The following is a 22376-nucleotide window of genomic DNA, read 5'->3' on the forward strand; positions in this document are numbered from 1 at the left end:
GACATCCAGAGTGGTGCAGAAAACTGTTTCACTGTATCTGATCCTTTTAATAACCAGCATAAGCAGATGCAAAAGCTTATTTTTCATTCTTCGGCACTTGTATCCTGCTCGCTTGTGCCCTCATGTTAAGTACAGACATACTGTGGTGAAAGAATTGAGCAAGTCCTGTCTCTCTGATCATGAAAATTGCCAGGAATAGCTAAACTTCCAGTGTTAGAGCTGGTGCTTCACCAGATTAACTCTCTTTATCTTAAAATACTGAAGTTAATGTTTCCCCTTCAGTTCTTTTAGCTATATCTTAATGTGTTACTTGCAGGACAGGCTTTCCTGTGTGTTTGAGACAGCAGTACATTTTAACCTATGCACAACTACCACAGAACCTGCATTTTCACTTTTTACCTCTACTAGCTTTTACACAAAACCATATACTGTCATTGTCACTTTCAGAAATGTCAGTAATAGCAAACTTCTGTTGGAATCTAATCCCAGTAGTCTTAATCTCGTCTATCAGTGTCTTTCAAAAGCAGGTTTTGACATCAGATCTTGATTTGTGCAGCTGGTAGGGGACGAATTAGTCCATACGTCTAAATACTTCACAAAATTGTTTTGTAGTTGTCTAGCAGAAAGAGTTCTTTTTCTTCTTCTCATCTAAATTCAAGACTTGGCAGTTTCTGTTCAAGGCAGTTTTGAAGGTCATATCTCTGTTATTTGGTTGCAAAAGTTTAGCTACGTACCTCAGTGATTGTTCTGCATCCCAAGGTGCTAAATATGAAAAACTTAAAATTGGAGGAATTACAACGGTGTCAATGAAATAAATCTTTGGGACAGGAGGCACGATTGCAGTCAGGATTTTTGAGAAACTGGGACTTTGGAATTGAGACTGGGGTTCTCATGTGTATTAGAGTATGAATCGCAAGCATGAGAGGCATGGATTTCCACCCTGTATTGTTCAGGCGCTGCATAATCAGTAAGTGATTTACATATTTGTAAACTTAGGTCTCAACTTGAACATTTAACATTTCATCAGATCTGCTTGAAAATAGAATTGCCTATTTTTTCTGCTTATTTAATACTTTGTTTTGTTTGTTGTCGTTGTTTGTTGTTTGCAGACGTGGGTTGGCAATAAACGAAGGAAGATGAGCAGCAAGAGTGCTGTAGAATCTGGAGGCACTCCCCCAGGGACTGTCCCTACTACTCCCTCAGTACCTCCAGAAGCAGCAGTTAGAAATGTGGTAAATATTGCTCGATCCCAAAGTCAGCAGTCTTCTTGGACCTCTTCTAATAACGATGTAATAGTTACTGGTATATACAGTCCTGCTAGTTCATCTGGTAGGCAAGGATCCACCAAACAGACAAATGCTTCAATGGCAGACATACATAAAACCTCTATTCCACGACTACCAGGAAAAAGTGATACAGAGTTTCAGCAGCAGCACATCCCTATAGGACGACAAGTACCACATTGTAAAAATGCTTCCCTATTAGTAGGGGAAAAGACTATTATTTTATCTAGGCAAACAAGCGTACTGAATTCTGCGAACTCCATATATAGTCACACTAAAAAAAGCTATGGTGGTTCTTCAGTCCAGACCGCAGAGTTGGTGTTACCTCAGAAACCGATGATATGTCACAGACCCTGTAAAGCTGAACCCGTGGGCTGTCAAAGGTTACAAAAACCAGAACATGCAGCTCTCACATCGCATGTGCCCCCTGGACAAAGGGGTAATAACAGGGACCCTTCTTGTAGCACGCAAAACCTGGAAATACGTGAAGTGTTTTCTCTGGCGGTTACAGATCAACCTCAAAGAATTGTGGGAGGAAGTGCAGCGCAGAAGCATTGCTCAGTGGAAGGCAGCTGTCTGTCCATTGCGATGGAAACTGGAGATGTGGATGATGAATATGCTAGAGAAGAAGAACTAGCATCCATGGGAGCACAAATACAAAGCTATTCAAAATACTGTGAAAGCAGCAGCTCTGTTCGAGTAGAGAACCAAAGTGCAGCCTTGTCCGGGCCAGGAAGAAATGTGAGCTGTAGTTCACAGATGGTGAATGCCAGGGACGTGCCTGACAATATTCTGTATCATAACAGAGACTACCATTTGCCTGCACGGACCTCATTACACACAACATCCAATACATTATATAACAGTGCTAATCCATCAAGAAGTACCTTTTCTCCTCATTTTACATCTTCAAGTCAACTGAGGCTGTCACAAAACCAAAATAATTACCAGGTAATCCATCAATTTATCTGTGTTCAAACCTGGAAGACAAGGTTGTAGATAAGCACTGTTTTCTTTGAAAATTGGTAGCTGGTAAGCGATAGGTTCACCTTTCTGCAAGCTGCACTCCTTTTACATCTTTAAGTAGAGATAATTCCTTCTTAAACAAAAGTGCAGGTAAGACCGTCATATGGTAGCACTCTTATCTGTATAGCTAGCCCACGGCTGCAGTGGGTAGCTGTATATTAAAGATCAGTGTGGGCTTCATAGATTCAACAGAACAACTTTGGTTACAAGAGGATGATACCTACAACTGCTGAGGCATGCTAAAGTCTGTGTTGTCCTGATGTGGCTTGCCAGCGTATGTCACAGCGATACCCTTGGTTGTTCCTCTGTAGGCATACTTTGCATGTGGCACAGGGCAGAACATGGGATCATGCTGTCATTTGTGTGCTGTACAGTTGCTTGCCCTTATTAATGTCAGCTTGGATTAGCTCTTCCATCAGCACTGCCTGTACCCCCTGTGCAGATGCCAATCTCTTGGACCCATTTTCTGTTAGGGATTAGGATCTCCTGCAAGGTGGTTAAGATGATGGGAGACGCTAGGTGAGCAAATATTCTTCCTCTCCCACAGCATCCAATTCAAATATCGCTTTTACATTCAATCCCGTTATTTCCTCATTCTGTAGTAGAGTCCCTTCAGTGACACTGAGAGGGGAAAATTAAATGCAGATAATTGAAGATCTAAAAGATGTTCAGAAGAAGCTATGACACTGACACACTTACATTTTTTTTATTTTTGGTATAACTAGAGGAGAAATAGTTGTGCAGGAAACATCCAAATTGATTCTTTTAATGGATTTTTATGCCATCTGGCACAACATAGTCTAGAGACACTGAGATAAAAGTCTTAAGACTGACAGGATGTGATACTGCGTGTGTTACGTTTGTGCATATGCCTGTTATTACCTTTTTAATTTATCCTGAAAGTGAACCATGTAAACAGCATACCATCTTTTCTTGTGCATTGCTCACTAGTATAGGGAGCAATACTTTGTGAAGCATTTTGTGTTTTGGTTTTGGGGTTTTTTTTATTTTTTTCTGACTTGTTCCTATCTCTTGAGGATTTGAAAGAAAGCTTTTCTGTCCAAGCACCACTTTTCATCAGAATTATTGCTTTTCTTGGTAAACCTGAGGTTCGATGAGCATATGTACTCTGGAGTAGATTCTATGTAGTAGATGCGATGGACGTCTACAATTCTTATTTATAGCCTTTTCTAAGCTGAGCACTTTAGACGAGCTGTTCTTTCCCTTTCTTCCTTCTCAGATAGTCTGTCAGTATTTGCTATTACTGTTCTTGAGTTATAAAATTCATTAAATGCTGTTTACTTTTGACATCCCAGTTTCATAGAAGAAGAAAAGCTGTAAATGTGCACATCTGTTCAATAAAGGGCTGGTAAAACTGCAGAAGTGCAGATGATAGTTAAGGAAATTTTTCTGAAGTTTCATGAAGTGAAATACAGTATTGATACCTCCAGCTGTGTGCTCTTGGTACTTTATTTCACTCTTGAAAAAGCATGAGTGAGATGTATTTCTTACAGCTTTTTTTAGTTCTTAAGGGAAATTTGAAATAACTTTGATTTCGGATTTTTTCAGGGTAGGGACAAAGTTTTTTTAAACAGCTGGGAACAGTTCATGGTAGGTGACGTTTTATCTGTTCATATGGTGTGGTACGGATCAGAACAAGATCTCTGTAACTTTGTTTTGAGGTTGGTTTTTTTCTTCACCCACCCCTGTTATAATGACGTACCTATTATTTTGATAAGTGAGGAATTCATCTGTACCCTGTTTGACTTCCACACCTGTGTCTCAGAGACCCTGTTCTTTGGATTGGGATTGCACCTTAGACTAAGGGAGCTCCTGTTTCCTGTGGTAACCCTTGGTGTTCCAGAGCTTTAAACCTTGGAAAAACTGGCCAGGTTGCTATGAATTCACTTATTCCCGTAAGCATGCATGCTGTGCACCTCTGAGATGACACTCTTCAGTATTAGAGAATTTATAAGGGAGAGCAAAAGCTGTGGGGTCAGAGCATATAGTATCATGGCTCTGTGGAAGCTTCAGAGGAATAGTGTCCTACAGCCTGGCTAGGTGCCGTCGTACCTTGAAGAAACGACAGGGCTGATTTCTCCAGATCACTGCGTTCCTTGCTGAGAGTTTTTAGCACGTTCCAGAACAATGCAAAAGTAAGTTCTGTATCTTAAGAGGTGTTAGCGTATGAGAGTGGTGCTTCCAACGCTCATTTATCACATTGACAAGAAAATTTCACCTACTGCCTTCAAAGTCATGTGTAACAAACAGTGTATCCTGCTAGGCTGATAACATATTTTGTCGAAATCATCAGTTCTGCACTAGTTTAAACCCCTCCTCCAAGTCCTCCCCTTAATTTTAAGTCCAGTATGACTATTTCATGTAGCTTATAGCTTAATAATATTTATATATTCAACTTCCAGAGACATAGATTTCATAACAGGTGCAGTGTGAATTCTTTTAGTCTTATGCAGGATGACACTTGTATGGAACCAGTTTCTGTTAATGTTATTGCCTGTGTTTAGTTAATTTATCCATCAGTGTAGGAATGAAATCCTTAAACTTAGGGAAATCTTCCTAAATTTAAAAACAGATGAAACCAGAGCTACATGATTATTGAAGTAGTTAAACATTCAAGCAAGATGCTTCTTCAAAGTCAGGACTGTGTGATTTGTGTTTTAATGAAGTAATTACTGTCATGTATTGGTGGGGTATCTAATTAGCAATTAGTTATAGCTTCCTTACTGGTTCAATTAATCAAATTCATGTTAGTGTAACTTAAGAGTAAATTTAATAAAGTGATCAATTTTAATGCCTGAGCAGTTTCAGTAAACAAATTGTTCAACCTACTTGCTTTTCTTGGTTTGGCTTTAAGCGTATTGAACTAGAGAGGCTATTCTTGCTCTTCCTCAAGGCTGAATTGTGATTTAGTCTTGGTTTTCTTTCCCCAACCCTAAGGGACAAAAATACTGTTGAAAGTATGTGTATTTTTAATTACTTTGTTATACACACTGAAGCACAGTTATCTAATTTAGCCCTGCCTTCTTCAAGGGAAAATCTTAAGCCTTGCAGCCAGTATGTCAAAATAGTGTCTAGATATGTTATATACTTATTTATTTGTAAGATTCACTTTGAGGATGCTGCTTTATATGAATGAGCTGCAAGTTTGCTTTATTTAAGAAATGGGAATCCATTTTTATTTTGTGGTGGTTTTTTTTAATGTGTCAGAGCAATTTGTTTACTTCCCTAGGAACTTTGGAAGACAAGAGGAGGACTTTCTTGCTAACTTTGGGCAGTGCAGCTTTTTGCTAGTGTGACCAACATGGTCTCCTGAGAAGAGACTTGAATAAAGTGTTTTGTGACTCTCATTTTTGTAACAGAAGCGGAGTTACCTTTGTCACGGGAGTTCCTCCACTTTATTTCTGGGATGAAATACTTCCAGCTGCATGAGTGGGGGAGAACCTGTGGGGTTCTGGGGAAGACAGCAGCTGTGAGCAGACTGCAAAAACACTGCGTATGGCCTCAAGTAACGCTGGGACACACAGCAACCAGGACTGGGTTGGGGCTCTTGGTTTGTTCCAGTGCACTGAATTTGGGACAGTAAATCTACAGGTGAATTGGGAAAAGATTATATAGGGACCTCACCTAGTGTAACCACTTTAATTAAGGTAACAGCACTGGCAATACACAAGTCTTGCTGTACCTTTGAACTTTCTTTAGCATCTGCCAGAGTTGCCATTTGAGACACAGTATCTTTTCTGAGACAAGCATTTTAGGTTGTCATTTTTGCAACTCACTGTAGCTTCCCAGTTGGACTGGGACTGGAGTTACCTGTGGATGCACGATAACTCTTCATCTCACTCAGAAAAGAAACCCAAATGTAAAAAAAAAAAAAAAAAAAACAACCCTTGTGCCTTTTTTATAGAACCAGTTCAGAATACTTGCACGCATGTTGTCTTTCAAGTAGTTATATTGAGATAAACTTGGTTGAATTTGGCATCACACCTATCAGAATTTGTGTTCATTTGTCTTCCAAGTAACTGCTAATGCTCTGCCAGGCTAACTGCTTTATTCACGTAGAAAAGCACTTTTTTCTGTAGCCCCACTTTAAATTTGTGAATAGAAGCCATCTGGGTGGATACTGAGGTTGCATTTACAGCAGATTCTGTGGTGTGAAGCTGTTGTGTGGATATAGAATTGTAATAGACCTAACTAGTTTATACAGAATTTCTAAAATGTGTGTGCAACTAAGAAATTAATATTTTAGACACAAAAGCTGATGTAAACTTGCCCTTAGGGGGGAAGGGTGTTCACTTCTAGCTCCTGTCAACCCGCCTTGTGCTGTAATAAGAAAGTGTCTGACCTTAGGTCACCTCCAAGCGCTTCTAGCTAAAAGCTTGAAGAATAAAAGTATCTTATGGCTTGTACACGAGACAAAGTGTACCAGGTATTCTATATTTGGTTATGCTCATGCTACAAGATTCATTAGTAAAGCACTTTGCAAATACAAAAACTATTAGCGTAGTTTGATACAGTCAGCAGAAGTGCGGAGATTTTTCTTCCTCACATGCATAGTGTGTATAATGATTTGAGATTGATTAATCTCTCAAGAGCTATGTTTAGTCTCTCAAGCATTGGTTGTCTGCAGCAGCCGATGAACATGGAATCCTAAATAAGCCTAAAATATTCCAGGCTGTGACACATTTCAGATGGCCAGGAAAAACAATCCAAGATTATTATTTAATAAATTCTGACCTCTGGGAATGATGGAGAAGCAATGGGAATCAAGGCAGCTAACCTTTGTCTTCATACCCCTTGCCCTTCCTTCTCCTACCTGATGTCCCTAGTTTTTCTGCTGATATGCAAATCCTTAACATCTGACATTGAATAGCTCAGTTACTAATGTGGTAGGTTTTTTTCTGAAAGTTTAACTGATGTAATTGAAAAATATGTGACAGCAGTTCGGTCAGACATTGGCCCTTGTCTAACTCCAGTCTGCTTAATCTTACCAGTTTTGTGACGCATTGAAAGTGAAGAAAACAAAACTTGTGTTCTGAAATACAAGTTTTGAGATAGCAGAAGTACAGAAACACCCGTCGCGTTATCTTACCTTTACCCTTTGTTTTTAGCCTTACAACAGTAAGGCTATGTGTGACTTTGTTCTGCTTTTAAATCTTAACCTGTTTTAAAGACGTTCTTATCAGAATTGAATGCACAATATTGAAGTCTTCTGAAAGCTGCTCAGTATTTGCTATTATAGCAACCTAAGCTGTTGTTGTTTTCTGTTCTGTTTCCTCCTTCCCCTCTACAGATTTCAGGAAACCTTACTGTGCCTTGGATTACAGGTTGTTCCAGAAAAAGAGCAGTAAGTATATCTCCATATAAGTATCTAATGCATCAAGTGAAGGAATGAAAAGTTTATAAAAATGCATTCTTGAAAATGTTTGTTCTATTTATATTGTGTGGGGTTTTTTCCCCTCTATACTTTGACTAATACAAACATTGTCTGCAGGTACAATGTTTCATTTAATGTAAAGTTGACGTATATCTTTAAAAGCAGGTCATGGTCATAATCCTGTGTCAAGTAATGTGATACCCAGATATATGAATAGTGCGATTAGCTGAAATATAACATCTGAATTGATAAGGACTGAGAGTTTAGAGCTCAGAATAAGTTTTTTATATTGAAAGTGAAATGATTGTTAATTGAGGCAACTGAATGCTTAAGAGAGTAGCTCCCTCTTCAGCTACTCTGCACATTAACAGAATTAGTCCACGCTACCTGTAGTAACTTTATCAAGTCTAATTTTATCCACGTATGTGTCATTTCACATTAGGCAGAATCAGCCAAGTTGGTGTCCTCAATTCACAAATGACTCCAAACCATTACACGAGGTATGAAACAGCTTTTGTCAGGAAAAATACCTCTGTCCAACTCTTTTGTTTGATTACCGTTCAGCATTTCTATTCAAGAGTAGTCTGCTAGCTTCTCTTTGAAGAGCATGTCTATTCTGCTTGCTTACCACAAAAAGATGCCCTAAACCTGCAGGTTGGATGGTACAACCAAGCTTTCAAGAGGCTGTTAGATATTAGTCCAGTTATATCAGAAGCAATAGCTAGGGAGATGGCTATCATGATAACCAAACTTATCCCATCAAACCACCCCACCCCATTGAGCTGTGAGTGTCATGTGTGCTGCTTTGGCAGTGATGTCTAGGTAATGGAAGTACCTTTCCTTGTCTTCTCCTCCCTTCTGTACCTGGTGCTTTTTTCTTTTTTTAATTATTTTCAGTTCTTCTGTTTAGTCTTCAAAAGGTGTGAGTTTGGTAGCATTTCCTGTATAAGTAGGAGTCTAAGGACCACCACATTAATTCTGTTTTCTCTCAGGCTTTTGCTAGACGTTAACTGTACCACACTTTTAGTTTCTGCAGACTTTGGTAGTATTGCTTATTTCTGTTTATATAACGAACACTTTATAAGAGCATCTCCCAGAGGAACCAGTACTTTTGTACAAATCCTGTTGTTGCTTATTCTGTCTTTTTTTTTGTTGTTGTTGTTTTTTTCCTGAGTCCTAGTTCTCTTGAGTAGGCTTTTTTAAATGTAGCCCTTTTCTGGAAGGCACCTTCCCTCTATCACTTAATGACCTTTTAAGACACCAAGCAGCTGGTGAGTGTCCTAGAGTACAGTTTCACTGTTCGGCTGAGCTGATTTCACAGCATATCACTGTTGAAAGGGGGAGGTTTTCCACCCCCCCTCCCTACTGGTGCACTGCCACCCCATCCATAGCACTGGTGCTAGTATCTAATTGCAAGGTAATCCAGGTCAAGCGTCTGACCTGTCAGATGCATACTCTTCCGCTGAGTTTGTCTTTAGTGAGTTGAATGTACATACTGGGGATCAGACGAGCGCCAGAGCCAGCTCAAAGTTGGCAGCAGAAAGGGAGTGGGGCATGATGCTGTCCCCTACTTTCCAACACTGGATAGGTTGTTGAGGCGTGGTGGTTGTGCTAGATATCTGACACAAGCTTTAGAATAAATGTCTGCAGTAAGTTTACAACCTTCAAGGATGTGGAAGTGCCTGTTTATTAAGGATGGTTATTAGGGAATTCTTTTTCCTTAGACCTTTACTCCTGTGTCTTTGTTAATCAATAAAATCCATAAAGCTTGTTAATACAGTCCCATTTAACAACATCTGTTTCCAGATTTGTGGACGCACTTTCTATGATTTGAATGCATAATTAACCTTCTTAAGGAGACAAGTTTAGAGATTGGCGCTCTAAAACTGCTGTATACACACAGGTGTAAGAAAACAAAAAGAGAGAAAAAGCTCCTACTTCCTAGGAAACTTGTCTCAGATGTGACAGTCTTTTGAAGAAAGACTGTGAGGGAACAGAAATAGAATGGATACAGTTGTAGAACTGCGATTATGGCAATTACTGCCATTCAAACAGTAAAAAGGCTAATCTGTATTTTGTTTAAAGTGGAGAAGATAGTCCTTTAGATGCTCTGAATTTTTAATCTTTTGCCTTGATGTTTTGTTTTCCTTGCCCTGTCCTTCAACTGCATCAAGAGAGAAATAAAAACTGTGCAGTTCTGCAGAAACTCTTTCTAGTCTGCTCAGCTATGCTGTAAAATGATGTAATCCTGACTGTTAATGAATATTAGTCTAGAAATATCACCCTCTCAGTTATTCATGAGAATGTCTTTGGAAATTACAGAGTTCTGTATTCATTCATGGTGCATGTGCAATGCATTGGCCTTTACAAATGCATTGATTTTTGGTTTTTTCACAGGGTGGTGGAAGGGTAACAAGGATTCAAAAATAGCAGTGAAGATACTGGTTGAAGACAGTTAAAAGGGGGAAAACATATTTGGTTTTGTCCTTGCATTTAAGTTTTGAGTGTACTAACTGCTTAAGCTACATCTGATGTCTTAGCAGAATGGTTAGTGTTTATGGTGTTTATGGTAGCTATAACTTGGTATGCTAACTATGAAAAACATTTGTCACCTAGGTGTTGAGTCTAGGTAAGCTATGCCTGGCTTAGTTGTGAAGTTTTATTTTGGGGGAGAGTGGGGGTTTGGTTTTGCCTTTTTTTTAATTTTTTTTTTTAAAATGTCTAATTAGAAACTGTTCTCGTGGTCTTAATATAAAGTTTGGAACACAAAGTCATTAAGAGAGCAGATTAAGGTCTTATAATTATTTCTGCCCATCACCCTTCAGAAGCAGGCATAGTAAATCACATGGTATGTAGCACGGGTCTTGGATGGGATTTTAAATGAAACTGAAGTTGTCTTTCATGTTAACGTCTGGGCTAGTTCGTGCGAGGTTTCAGTGGAACACTGCCCTCAGTGGAGAAACTCACGGGGGAGCTGGTCTTGTATTTTCCCCCTACTTGGAGCAACACTGCATTGTAGTGACGGCTTCAATACCTTCTTGAACAGTGAACTGCTGCACTTTGGTGGAACTTCTGCCATAGGTAGGTTGGCTGAATCTGCCTAGAGCTTCAGCTTGGGGTCTCTGGCCTCTCCATCTGGCATGTATTTTGGGGGGCAGATACCTGAAATGAGTGGAGAGTTCCTGTGCTAAATTTCTATTTTTAAATTGCTTTTTCAATATTGCCTATTTGAATAAAATTCTGGAGATAGTGGCATTAAAGTGCTCCCCTCGGAGTCCTGCCTGTCACAGAAAGAGTACAGTAGGTGCACTTTGAATCAGGTAAAGGAGTTGGTCAGTGTGAAACCTGCCACCAGTTTTGCTGGCACAGCTGTGGGCATGAGGAAGACAGCTGGATTGTGTGGAAGAGACTAGGTGTGGGAGATACATCAATATAACTACTAAAGAAAATACCTTGTTGGACTACGGTCTATAAGTCATGAAAAATGTCGGCTGCCACAGTAAGCCCACGTGTGCTGGAGGGAAAATAGAGTGGCTTTTAAAGTAAAACAAGAACCCATAGGGATTAAAGCTACCTAAAGTCAAAGTGTATCTTAGTTGTACCTTTTTGTTTTAAAATTATACCAGTACTAACTTGTGAAGTTCTCTTCACCTGTTTGCGTTCCTTTCCCCTAGAAGTGCAAGGGGAAGAAAACTGTATTTTAGTCAAGTTGGTTAGAGCATGTCTGAGTAAGGTAGTTGGAGTCTTCAGCAAGAGAGACAGACAAGCCAACCTGAAAATCTCAACAGGACTGAATTGTGAACACTGTCCTTGTTCATGTTTTCTGTGTCATTTGGATAACCGGTTAATGTTTTTCCTCTTTCTGTGAAATACTTCACCACATATCTCAAGGTATTTCACTTCGTTAATGTTTACCTTAGATGATAATAACATGCGTAGCGTGTCATGACCTTCTTGCTGTGAACGGCACCTTTTCACTACTCCCAACAGCAATCCTTCAGTTAATGCAAAGAAAAGGCAAGTCTTACCATCATTTCAGACAAAATACATCTTTTTACTATGTGTCATGCTGCACCTAAGTTCCACAAATCATCTAGGCTTATTGTACGCTATGATCCTGCAGGCTGGAAATGTGTCATATCTGGCCAGGAATTGGAAAACCAGACTTTGTATTCAAATATGAGGAAGACATTAATAGGTTAAGTAAGAATCATGATAATTACTGTCTAAATATCAGTTTACTTTGCGGCTGAATGTTCACTACTTAACAAACTAGTTCAAAATCTCAGAAAGAAGGGTGAGTTGTCAGTTTGTGTGGATTGGAAGTTGGTTTTGGAAATTATGGAGTGAGATGACTGGAGTTTAGAGTGTAATTTTTTGGCTAGACTATTGCACTGATATCTCTTTCTTTTTTTCCTTTTTGTTTTTTTTTTTTTCTTTCTTAGCTGTGTTTGGTTAAGAAACACATATTAACAGAATATATGTAATTTTGGCTGAGTGTTGAAGCAGTTACAGCTCTTTTCAAGCTGTGGTACTATGAAATATTTATCAGTCCTGCTTCCACCGCAGCAAACTTCAAGCTTACCCAACCAGTGAGAAAAGATGCAAAAAGTCTCTCTTCCAGAAATCTTAACAGTTTGTGTACTAGCAGTGTGTTAGTAATAATAGTTTAAGGGTGCGTTCAGATCCTGTTTGGCTTGCAGTCCGTTTCCAAACACCTTTTTGCCTGAAGGCCGTGCCCCTTGCTTCTGTATCTTCTGCTCTGAGTGGAGCTGGTAGTAGCAACTCTCTCCTAGTCATTTGCTTTGCTAGGGGCCTTCAGGTACATTTCTTTGTCCTCAGAAGATTGAAGGGATCTCGTGATGGGTACTTATCTGCTCACCTGATGAGAGGGGACCTGTCAAGACTCGGGGAAAGGCAGTGTCTGGATACCAGCTCTCTGAATCGCTCTGGTAGTTATGGCCACCAGCTGCCTTTCATTTTTTTTTCCCCTGGAGAGAATCATGCATGGCCTGGGAGTCTTTAGGGCTTTACTGTGTGGAAATGCATGAAGTTTCTGCCTGTCTGTGGAAAGTGTGGTTCTTTCAAAAATGCTTCCGACTGCACTGCTCCTGCACGGGCAATGTACACTGTGTATGAGCATCAGTGTCTAGCCAAAGTATCAGGACTGCTGCTGTAGCAGGAGACTGGGTATCCCTGAAATGGGGGACAGCTCTGTGACAGTTGTGAAACCTGAACTTAAAACCTCAAACTGAAGGAATGTGTAATCTGGCATAGCTTTAATGAGGTGAAATATGCTGGTAGTGTTAAGGGAAATTTAGACCCTCAGAATTTGTGTATGGGCAATGAAATCAAGAAATGGTAAACTGAAGAGTAAGAATAATATTAAATGGTGCAGATGGGAAAGGGGGAACAGATGTGTGATGATTGATTCAGAAATAACTGTTATTACATACAAATAAGATCCTGAGATATGAATTGATAATCCTCTGAAAAGATCAGTAAACATTAAGTAGTGTCAAAGTTCGGAGAGCTGAATGCGGGCATCGTTAGGAATGGCGAACAAAGTAAGCTAACACTATGCTTGTATAGAAGAATCTAGGATTTGTTCATACCTTGAATGCTGTGTGCACTTCTGATCTTCCCATTCCTCCCAAAATATAACAGAGAAGCAGTGACAGTGATCAAAGGCACAGAACAGCCATGTAGTGAACAACCAAATGGGCTGTTATCTCTTCAGAGTTGAAAAGAAGTGACTGGGAGGGAGTGGAGAAGTGTGATGGAGAGCTTTAAAAATATGAAGAGTGTGGAGAAGCAGATACGGACTTACTTGTTCCAGTGTAAGAGTAGGTATCAAATCAAGCTAGCCTTAGATTGGCTCAAAAGCAGATTGGACATGTTTGTTTAGGGTAACTTAAAGTAAGGAGTGCCTCCAATTTATAAGATACTGGGATTGCTAGGAAGTAAGTGTCACTGTTTGTCCTAGTTTACTTTTTACTAAACTTTAAAGAACCTTTAAAATATACCAAAAAAAGTATTACTCTCTGAGATTTCTTGCTGTTTCTCTGTGATAGAGTTTGTGAGCGGTAGTGACTAAAATTTGTTTTGAAAGGTTTGTTTGCTAGAAATAACCATTATCTTAGAACATTTCATCACAGAGCATCAGAACTGAACTGTTGATTTAATATGATTTCACTGCAATTTAAATAAACATAACTTTTTGTTAGCAACGTACAGTGTTCAGCTGCAGCATAAATGCAATAGTTATTACATTTATATTAAAGCTGTAGTTCTTTCATTTTTTAACTTCTTTCATTAATAATCTGAAGATTGTGTATAGCTTTTGTGCATCTGGTGTGAAACATTTTCAACTCATGCATAAAAACTGATCTAAAAAAGCAGGCTCTAATAAAAGATGGGGTAAGGACACTCCACTGCAATGCAATTATTCATACCAATTATAGACACCAGATTTGCACCACAAATATTGCATGCACAGTAGGTATTATGAGGGGCTCGGCAAAGTGCCGGGAATGTCTATAATAAACTGGGTCATCTCTTATAAGAATGTTACTACACTTGAGAGGTCAGGGAATAAGCAGGGTTTAACCCTGCGCTCGGCAGAACTGCTGATTCAATTTGTTCACAAGGATTGCTTTTCATTGTGAGCTGATAGTCTATTTTCTGCTGGAAGAAGCTTCTCTCTGCTTTTCAAACTATGGACAACAGAACTGGTAAATGTAGAGAATTCAGCAAACAGTTAACACTGCTGAGGATAAAGGCAAGCCTTGAATCAGCAAGCAGGGGATCTGAAGAGAGGAAATGAGAATTGTATTCATAATAGTTGTTATAATGAAGTGAAAACAAGAACTGAATTACTGGCTTGTCTTCAGCTGTGGAAAGTTGTGTCCTAAATATGAAGCTTTCAGTATTATCTTTTGATATTTTTTTCTATGCTAACTCATGCATAACCATGAATGTTATGATATTTATAGGACTGTGGGTTCTTCCTCTTGTTTCTTCAGCTCCTCTGACGATACTAAGCATGAGAAGGTTAATAACTAAATTGATGGAAGTATAGTTATATGTTCAATGTAGAAATTCTACCCTTTATTTTCTCACAAAAGTAATTAACTTTTATAAAAGCATTATGTAATTTTGGAGCAATTTATAATGCAGGTGTCAATCTTAGGTATAATCTTTGTCAAGGAGACAATCCTGCAAGTGAACATAGTTTGAGATTTCCTTAAGAAATTCATGAAGAGGCATATGGCGCCATCGGTTATACAAAGGTAGGTAGTCTGGATCTACATTTTGGACAAGCTGAAGTGTTATTTACATCTAGTGAGCATAAGGGTCGAGACTGATCCTGTTACAGTGGTGCAGCAAGTGAGAGCAGAGTAAGTAAACGATCTTCCTTTGTGCTCTCTGAGATACCGTAAAGCAGCTGACCTTGTGCGCAAGCGTGCAGGCAGACAGCTCCTGCGGCTCACTTCATACGTGGTGACCTGCTAGCCTTTCAGCAGCTTCTTTGTGAATCAGAGCCCTTAAACGTCAAGAATCTTTCTTTCGGGGCACTGGTAAAATTTCAAGTCCAGAAACCTGATAGATTCTGTCTTTCATTGCTGCAAAGGCTGACCAGCTGTAGTACAGTCATCACGCTGCCAAAATGTACCTTTCTGCAGACAGCGCTTTCAGCTTCTCTGAGGATCAATTCCTGCCTGCTCGGCTGTGTTCAATAGGTTACTCAGTGCTGATCTTGGTGGAAAAAAATGGCAAAAATGAGATAGAGACTCCAAAGTAGAAGAATTAAAGCAGGATGAGAAGTACTAATTGGAGAATATGCTGAATTTGCTGGGCTGGATTGAGCCAGGCATCTCAGTAAGGCTGCTCTCCTCAACCCTGAGGGGACCTGACTTTTCATACCATCTTCTACTTACATGCGCTTGTTTTTCCCCTCAGTTCTGTTCCTGCTTTCTGGACTCTTTCATGTGGTGTGTGTTGTGGGGTTTTTGTTTTTTCTTTCATATCAGTTGACTGAAAAGACTTGTTCTCCATTTCCTTCTCTGACCTGTGATTGGTATCAGTGTGATTCATGTGCTGCTGCACGAGCTCTTCAGGAACGAGTGAAAGGATAAAGTACCTGGTGTGGCAGTAGCTGCAACAAAAAAAGCGAAAATACATATTGTCATCTGAAACACTAGGGATTATTTTTGACAAGGAGGTAAAACAAAAATTTTAAGTTCTAACCCCCCTCCCTGGCCCCAGATGTGGCTGCAAAAGACTTCTTTGGGAATGTAGCTACAGGAGAGTTCCTGTAACTTTAAAACATCTACTGTGATCTAAACTGTGGAGACTGACCCTACAACCCTGGTCTTGTAGCAAAATTATATAGCAGTTGTGAGGTGACAACCATTGAATAGTGATTTATCTAATAAGATTTTTATTAAAACATTTGTAGTAGTTCATCAGAATTAACATACATCCACTTAAAATGAAAAAGATATGACACTGCTTTTTTAAGTAAAATTTTTCAAGGCCAGGTGGTTTTGCTAAACACTGCTTTCTCCACTTAAAATTCTTGTATTTAGTAAGTAAAAGCTGAGCAGCCTCTGCACCCTTCCTACAGTACCATCCCTTTGGTAACTCTATCTGTAGTCAGTTATTGTGTGTCTTTTGTCTAACGTGGGATCCTTTTGCATATCACAACTACAAAGCTTTTCTCTTAGCGAGTATTCTTGCCCTGTATTCTTTCAGTAGAAGCAGCATTTTGTTAGATAACCAGAAAATCATGTGGCAAGCAGAAATCTGAACTTACTCCAGCATCAGCTGTGCAGTCTTTGGTTTTTGTTCTAATTTGGCCGCTGTAACTAGGTGAGAGAAGACAACACTAACTGGAGTTTGCTCCCTTACATCTGCAGCAATATTAGGCAGATTTCCTTTTGCTTCTCTCATTTCACCCCTCCGCTGGGGACGGGAAATTTCCACAGCATGTTCCAGGTGGATTATTTAAGCTGTGCATATTAAATATGAAGAAATCTTTTATTTTATTTTCTTGATAATTGCAGATCGCAGGAAGCTGTGTGAGTGGTGGGTTGTTACAGCAGTGTTGTCAGCGTGAACTCTCCACAACCAACAGCGAATGTCACTTACTTATTCATGTCTAAAAAACGCTCTGTGTACTTTAGAAGGTGAAGTTGCCCTGAGCATTCAGGAAAGTGGGATAGGACAGAGTGACTTGTTTCTCTGTGTAGTTTGAGTGTTGCTATCACGCTCCTTTCTGCCTTCCCTTTCCTCAATGCTTGGCTGTCGCTCTCTGACTGCAGAACAAGAGCTCTTCCCATCACTTCTAGAAGTTACAATCTATTTTCCCAACAGCTGTAAAAGGAGATATTGCTGCAGCGATTCAGGAGATAACTATACTTTTGTCCTTTGAAAATGGCTTGGAGCTCAGGTCAAGCGTACAGGGAAAACCAGCATCTGCTAAGGGTGAGTGGGCATCAGGGATTTCGCTTTGCTCAGCAGGGTGCTCTTGAGGTGAAGTCCACTTACTGCACTTCGCTGCTCATCCTAGAGCAGCCTTGAAATGTGCCAACTGGATTCCTTTTAGATTAAAATAGACTGCGTCTGGGAGTGCATCTCGTGTGCTGTGGCTGCTAATAGGTGCAGGACCGGAGGAGAGCTGCGCCCGGGCAGCATGCGTGGTGTGCCCGCGGGGTCCTGCGCTCCCTGTGTAAGATGTAAGCTGATGGATGGGCAGCTTCTCTAATTCTGTACCCGAATGTATGAAAAGATAGCCAAGAAAAAAAATCGGAGTGCCTGGTAGCAGTTAATAATGGACAATATTTGAATATAACTGGTACTTTTTCTTTTTTACTGGACCACCTGGGATTATTTCAAGGAGACAAGGGTTTGATACCTCTATTTTACTTTCATATGTTAAGGAGACTCGGGTGCTTCTAACGTTTTCAGAAATAGTAATTTTTAAAAGAAGAAAATTGCAAGGATTACCATATTCTGAAGATCAACAAAAATTAAAATTGGTAACTTATAGAAGATTGTCAAATTATTCTAGTTCTGCAAAATTTATTTTTACTCCATTTTTAAGTTATTTCATTCTAACTTTTAACAGTTTTTAAATGAGAAAAACCATATTTCAACTATTGAAATCATGATTACGTCTTACAAAATTCAACTGTTGAAATAATGACAAATTTGGCACATGTGGCTACGGCTTACTAGTGCAGACTTTATTGTTGCATTTATGTACTACTAATAGCAGGAGAGATGACAAACATCGGTTGGTGTAAAGAAACTGTAGATTTTGGTTAAAATTCTGGGCTAAAACCTTTTGATAAAGCTTGTAAGTTCTACTAGCAAATGATACCATATGCCCACAACAGTTCAAGGAGTGGTAGGATGTCTAGGATTTGTTTTTCAGTGTTACTCCTTTTATCAGTAATCCACTATCACATATTTTGATAAATGTACACAAAGAGTTAGGGAACTTGCAAATAAACAGTGGAACCAATTTAAACTCTGAAGCTTACCAAATAAACATTAAAGTATTCCCTTTAGGAACTCAGAATCCTTTGAATTATGCATGTATTGTAGTTTGCAGTAAGATAAAAGAACTCTAGGTGGGGGAGGGTGAGAAACTTGAAAAGCCTTAAGGAATAATTTGCATAAATTGGGTGGAGAGAGTAAACAGCACAAGGGGAAAAGAAGTTATTTTCAGTAAGGCCTTACAGAATGAGATAAAACAAATTTAAAAAATCAGGTGGAGTTGAAACAAAGCTGAAGTGCTTTAAACTTGTGTTAGCGCTGCCATTGCCTTTAAAGCAAATCCCAGGGAACTCTGTACTGCCCTGGATAAAAAAACAAACTTAAAAAAAAATTTCTTAAGGGAGAGTTAAAAGAGAAGAAAAGCCATGGAGACAGTATAACATGTGCGTCTTACTGTATGCAAGACCTCTGGAAATTAAATGAGTAGCATAGGCAGAATTTTTTTTAAGTCTAACAGTATTTTTTTTTTTTTATCTTACAGTTACAGGACCGCACACAATTTAGTGACCGAGACTTAGCTACCCTAAAGAAATACTGGGACAATGGCATGACCAGCCTGGGCTCAGTCTGCAGAGAGAAAATTGAAGCTGTGGCTGCAGAATTAAATGTTGACTGTGAAATAGTGCGGGTAAGAAATCTAGAGTCTTCCCTTATCTTGTCGCAGAAGCAAAAATAGGACAGATGAAAGCCTTTAAAAATTTCATGAGGAAGCTTGAAATAGATTTCACGTATTACATAATGAATGACCATGTTGGGAAGTGCTCTCTTGCTCTTTCTGCAGTCTATATATAGAAAAAAGCCCTCAGGTAAGAGTCTTATTGATCAGCAGCAGCAGGAGCACTACGAGCTGTCTGACATTCTCTTTAGACTTGAGTAAGATTTTAAGTGTTACATTTTTAAGGGATATCCTAGAAGACTGAAAAGTGCTACTAAGATTGCTATTAAGATACAAAAAAAACCTTACTAAAAATACAGGGGAAATATTTCTCATTACTGCTTATAGGAAAAAATCATTGTCAACATATGAAAGAAAATGCTCAAAAATAAGAAAAAAATATTTTACAAGACTGTCCTGAAGCCAGGTTGAGATGTGATAGAGGGCAAAGGGTACCGCGAAGAATTCTGGGTCACTTTAATTTGATAGTCTGTATAGGTGTTGTTGAGGAAGGATTGCTTTAGGAACTACAGGTTTGGTGTAGATAACGTGATTCCTGAGAACCATTCCACATTATCTCTTCCAGAGGTTGGGAAGTTTGGTACAGCATCAGTTGTTGCCACTGTATTCCCAATTACCAGACACATCATCACTCTCAAACTGTGGGTGTCTCATTTGCTCAGAGTGTTTCCATTCTTCAGAAAATAGTCTGACTGTCTTTGCAGTCAGTACAAAAACATGAGTCTTCCTTTCACTCGTAACAGGCATGACAATTGTGACTAGTCCTTTCAGCCTTCATCTTTTTTTTCCACCTCTTTCTTAAAATTCTGACGTTGCTACAAAAGCAGAACTAGGAGCCCCTATTTGAAACTCTTCTTTTATGGACATCTCTCTTGGGTTGGTGTATCAAAATGGTACCAAAGCTACTTTCAGTTTGGAACACTAATTTGGTTATTTACTTGCTTGTTTTCCTAAGCACATGTGAATTATAAAAAATTAAATTGTACTTTTGGAGGCTGAAAAGAATTACTCTTTTCTCTGTAGAGAACAAAGCTTCTCCTTATTTTCCAAGCTCTTGAGTTTGCTTTCTGAAAGGTGAAGCTGTTTCCACTGACAGCATCTCAGAATGGGCCTCCTGGATATGAAATACCTTATTCACAGGACAATAAGACTGATACCCATGCTTCGTCTCCCTTACTTTGCTCCCTTTAAGAACATCCTTACTGGCACACAGGCGATGACAGTATGAAGTTCTGTATGCATCTTTCAGTTGCATCTGCTTGAAATGCTTTTGTCTTCAGGGCAGGTATAGTGGGCTCTAATCAACTCTGTGAGACTCTCTGGCATCACCTGTATTAGAACATAGACACACAAATGAACAAAAAGATTTCTTTTCTTCTTGGTAACTGGTGGTGTTACCAGTATCTGTCCTACCTTGGCCTCTGGTTCCTCTGTATGGAAGACCTGAGAATTGTAGTAAGAATTAGGTGGAGGTTGGTCCTGCACTATGCTGTACTATTTTTTTTTGGTTTGTAAAGGCTGAGTTAATGCTACAGGACATATGTGAACTTCAGTGCTTCCTGTTGTCCTTTCTCTAGGGCATGTTCTGTGTGTACTAGCTGTAGGACAGGTATTTTCCATCACATGCTCTAGAGGATCTGTCCTAAACTTCTTCTGGGATCTATATAGGCACATCGTATTGTGCCTCTCTCCTTACCTGCCAACCTGCATTTTCTTCAGTAGGAAACGCTGATGTATGGAGATTAGTGTGCAGCACGGTCTTTTTCTCCTAAGGAGTCAGGACACAGCAATGATGCAGTCAGCTGTAAGGCATGAGTGAACCATGGCATCTCCACCCTTTACTGCATGTTCAGCCAAGAAGAGTTGGACTGAGGGATACTTCTGGATAAAGCTCTCCACTTTCAATACTTGTGCTTTGTTGCCTTTGGATTTCACCCTACTTTGAATTCTAGGTAGTGTGCAACTAGCAAGTGTTTCTCCATTGGTAATGTAAAAAAAACCAAAACAAAACAAAAAAAACCCAAACGGTATGTCAAATAGTACCAAGTACATATATAAGACCAAGAAAATACATATACATCAAATAATACACACAACAAATATATAAATAAATGTATATAACTAAAATACTTATCTATACATATCACTTGTTTTCATTCAAGTAAATACATGTCTCCTTTTTTCCATTTGAATACCTTTTTTAATGGAAATTCATGATTTGTCCAGATAAATGTTGCTTTTGGAGAAGTACAAATGAGTGATCCTTATGACCCATACTGGCTTGAAAGATCTCCAGTACAAAAAGTATCAGATCTGTCTTCCAGTACAAGGAAAGATAGTGTTAGCCACTATGCGTAGTTCCACTGGATTTGATCTTTTAAGGTTGAACAGGGCATTTTATTTGGTAAATTTTGTACTTCTAGTAGGAGAGTGGACTTGCAAAGTGACTGCTGGTTGTACCTGAACATCACGAACATTTGCACCCTCAAATGTCTTTCATGTTCCCAAGACACCAAAACTGGGGGGGGGGGGGGGGGGGGCGGGGAAGCGATGTTATATTTAAATATGTGAACTCTGGCCAATACTTCATTAAACTTACAATATTTCATTGGCTTACATTATAATTATTGCTGATTACATTTGTTTGGGTTTTTTTTTTTGTAGTTACTTACACATTTTTGTTTATATTTCTCTTGACTAATTCTATTCATTCATACCAAAATAGCATCTGAAAGCAGAATAGTCATCTTGGCAGCGAGACATTAGACATTTGAGAAGGACGGGTGACAACTACCAAACTCCTCTGAAATACATGAGGAATATAAGAAAAGTGCATGACAATTTTTTATTTTTTTTATTAATAGAACATAAAGCTTTTGTACATAAGAGGTCAAAAGCTACACCTAAGCACCCACCACAGGCTAAAGATACCTCCTCCTCTTTCCCAGCAGCTCATCAGATAAAAGCTGGATTATTGAAGGTAGTGCTTCAGTCTGAGTTTAGCGGCAAAATCGAGCAGTTGCAGCAGAAAGGCCACTCACTCTTCACAGCTGACTAATGGCTCTTCTTGTTGGGGGCTCTAGGCCTAGTCTGGATCAGGCTTGTAGTCAAGAGAAACATTGGAAAAACAGCTCAGAATCTTCCATCTTTATTTTTTCAGTTAAGTGGAATTTCTGAAGGTTCCAACCTAGAATCTTTCTAGCACATTGACACCCTAACCTCAATATCTGGAGAGCTGTAATCATGCTTTTTAAGTGGCTCCCTGCCAGTCCACTTACTTGTAAGCTGCCTGAGGGCAGACATATGCTGGCTCCTTCTGCCTGGACTCCAGCCTTTCTTCCCTCCCTCTTGCCGGTCATCTGTTCAGTTGAAACTGGGGAAGTTGCTTCTGAGTTCATTGCTGGCTGCTGTAAGCAGGCTTAATGAGTCT

At 39.3% G+C, this 22376-nt stretch overlaps 1 protein-coding gene across 5 annotated transcripts in view; it reads left to right on the forward strand.

Moving 5' to 3' along the window:
• HDX (highly divergent homeobox) overlaps positions 1-22376 on the forward strand; it is a 48675-nt gene that overhangs the window by 12320 nt on the left and 13979 nt on the right. For all 5 annotated transcript variants that reach the window (XM_049828062.1, XM_049828065.1, XM_049828061.1 and 2 more), the window contains 3 exons: positions 1110-2234; positions 7621-7674; positions 18752-18898. In XM_049828062.1, coding sequence (XP_049684019.1) covers positions 1110-2234; positions 7621-7674; positions 18752-18898 — 1326 coding nt within the window. The remainder of the gene's footprint in view (positions 1-1109; positions 2235-7620; positions 7675-18751; positions 18899-22376) is intronic.

Source organism: Accipiter gentilis, chromosome 24, assembly GCF_929443795.1.
Source record: "Accipiter gentilis chromosome 24, bAccGen1.1, whole genome shotgun sequence".
Taxonomy (NCBI): Eukaryota; Metazoa; Chordata; class Aves; order Accipitriformes; family Accipitridae; genus Astur; species Astur gentilis.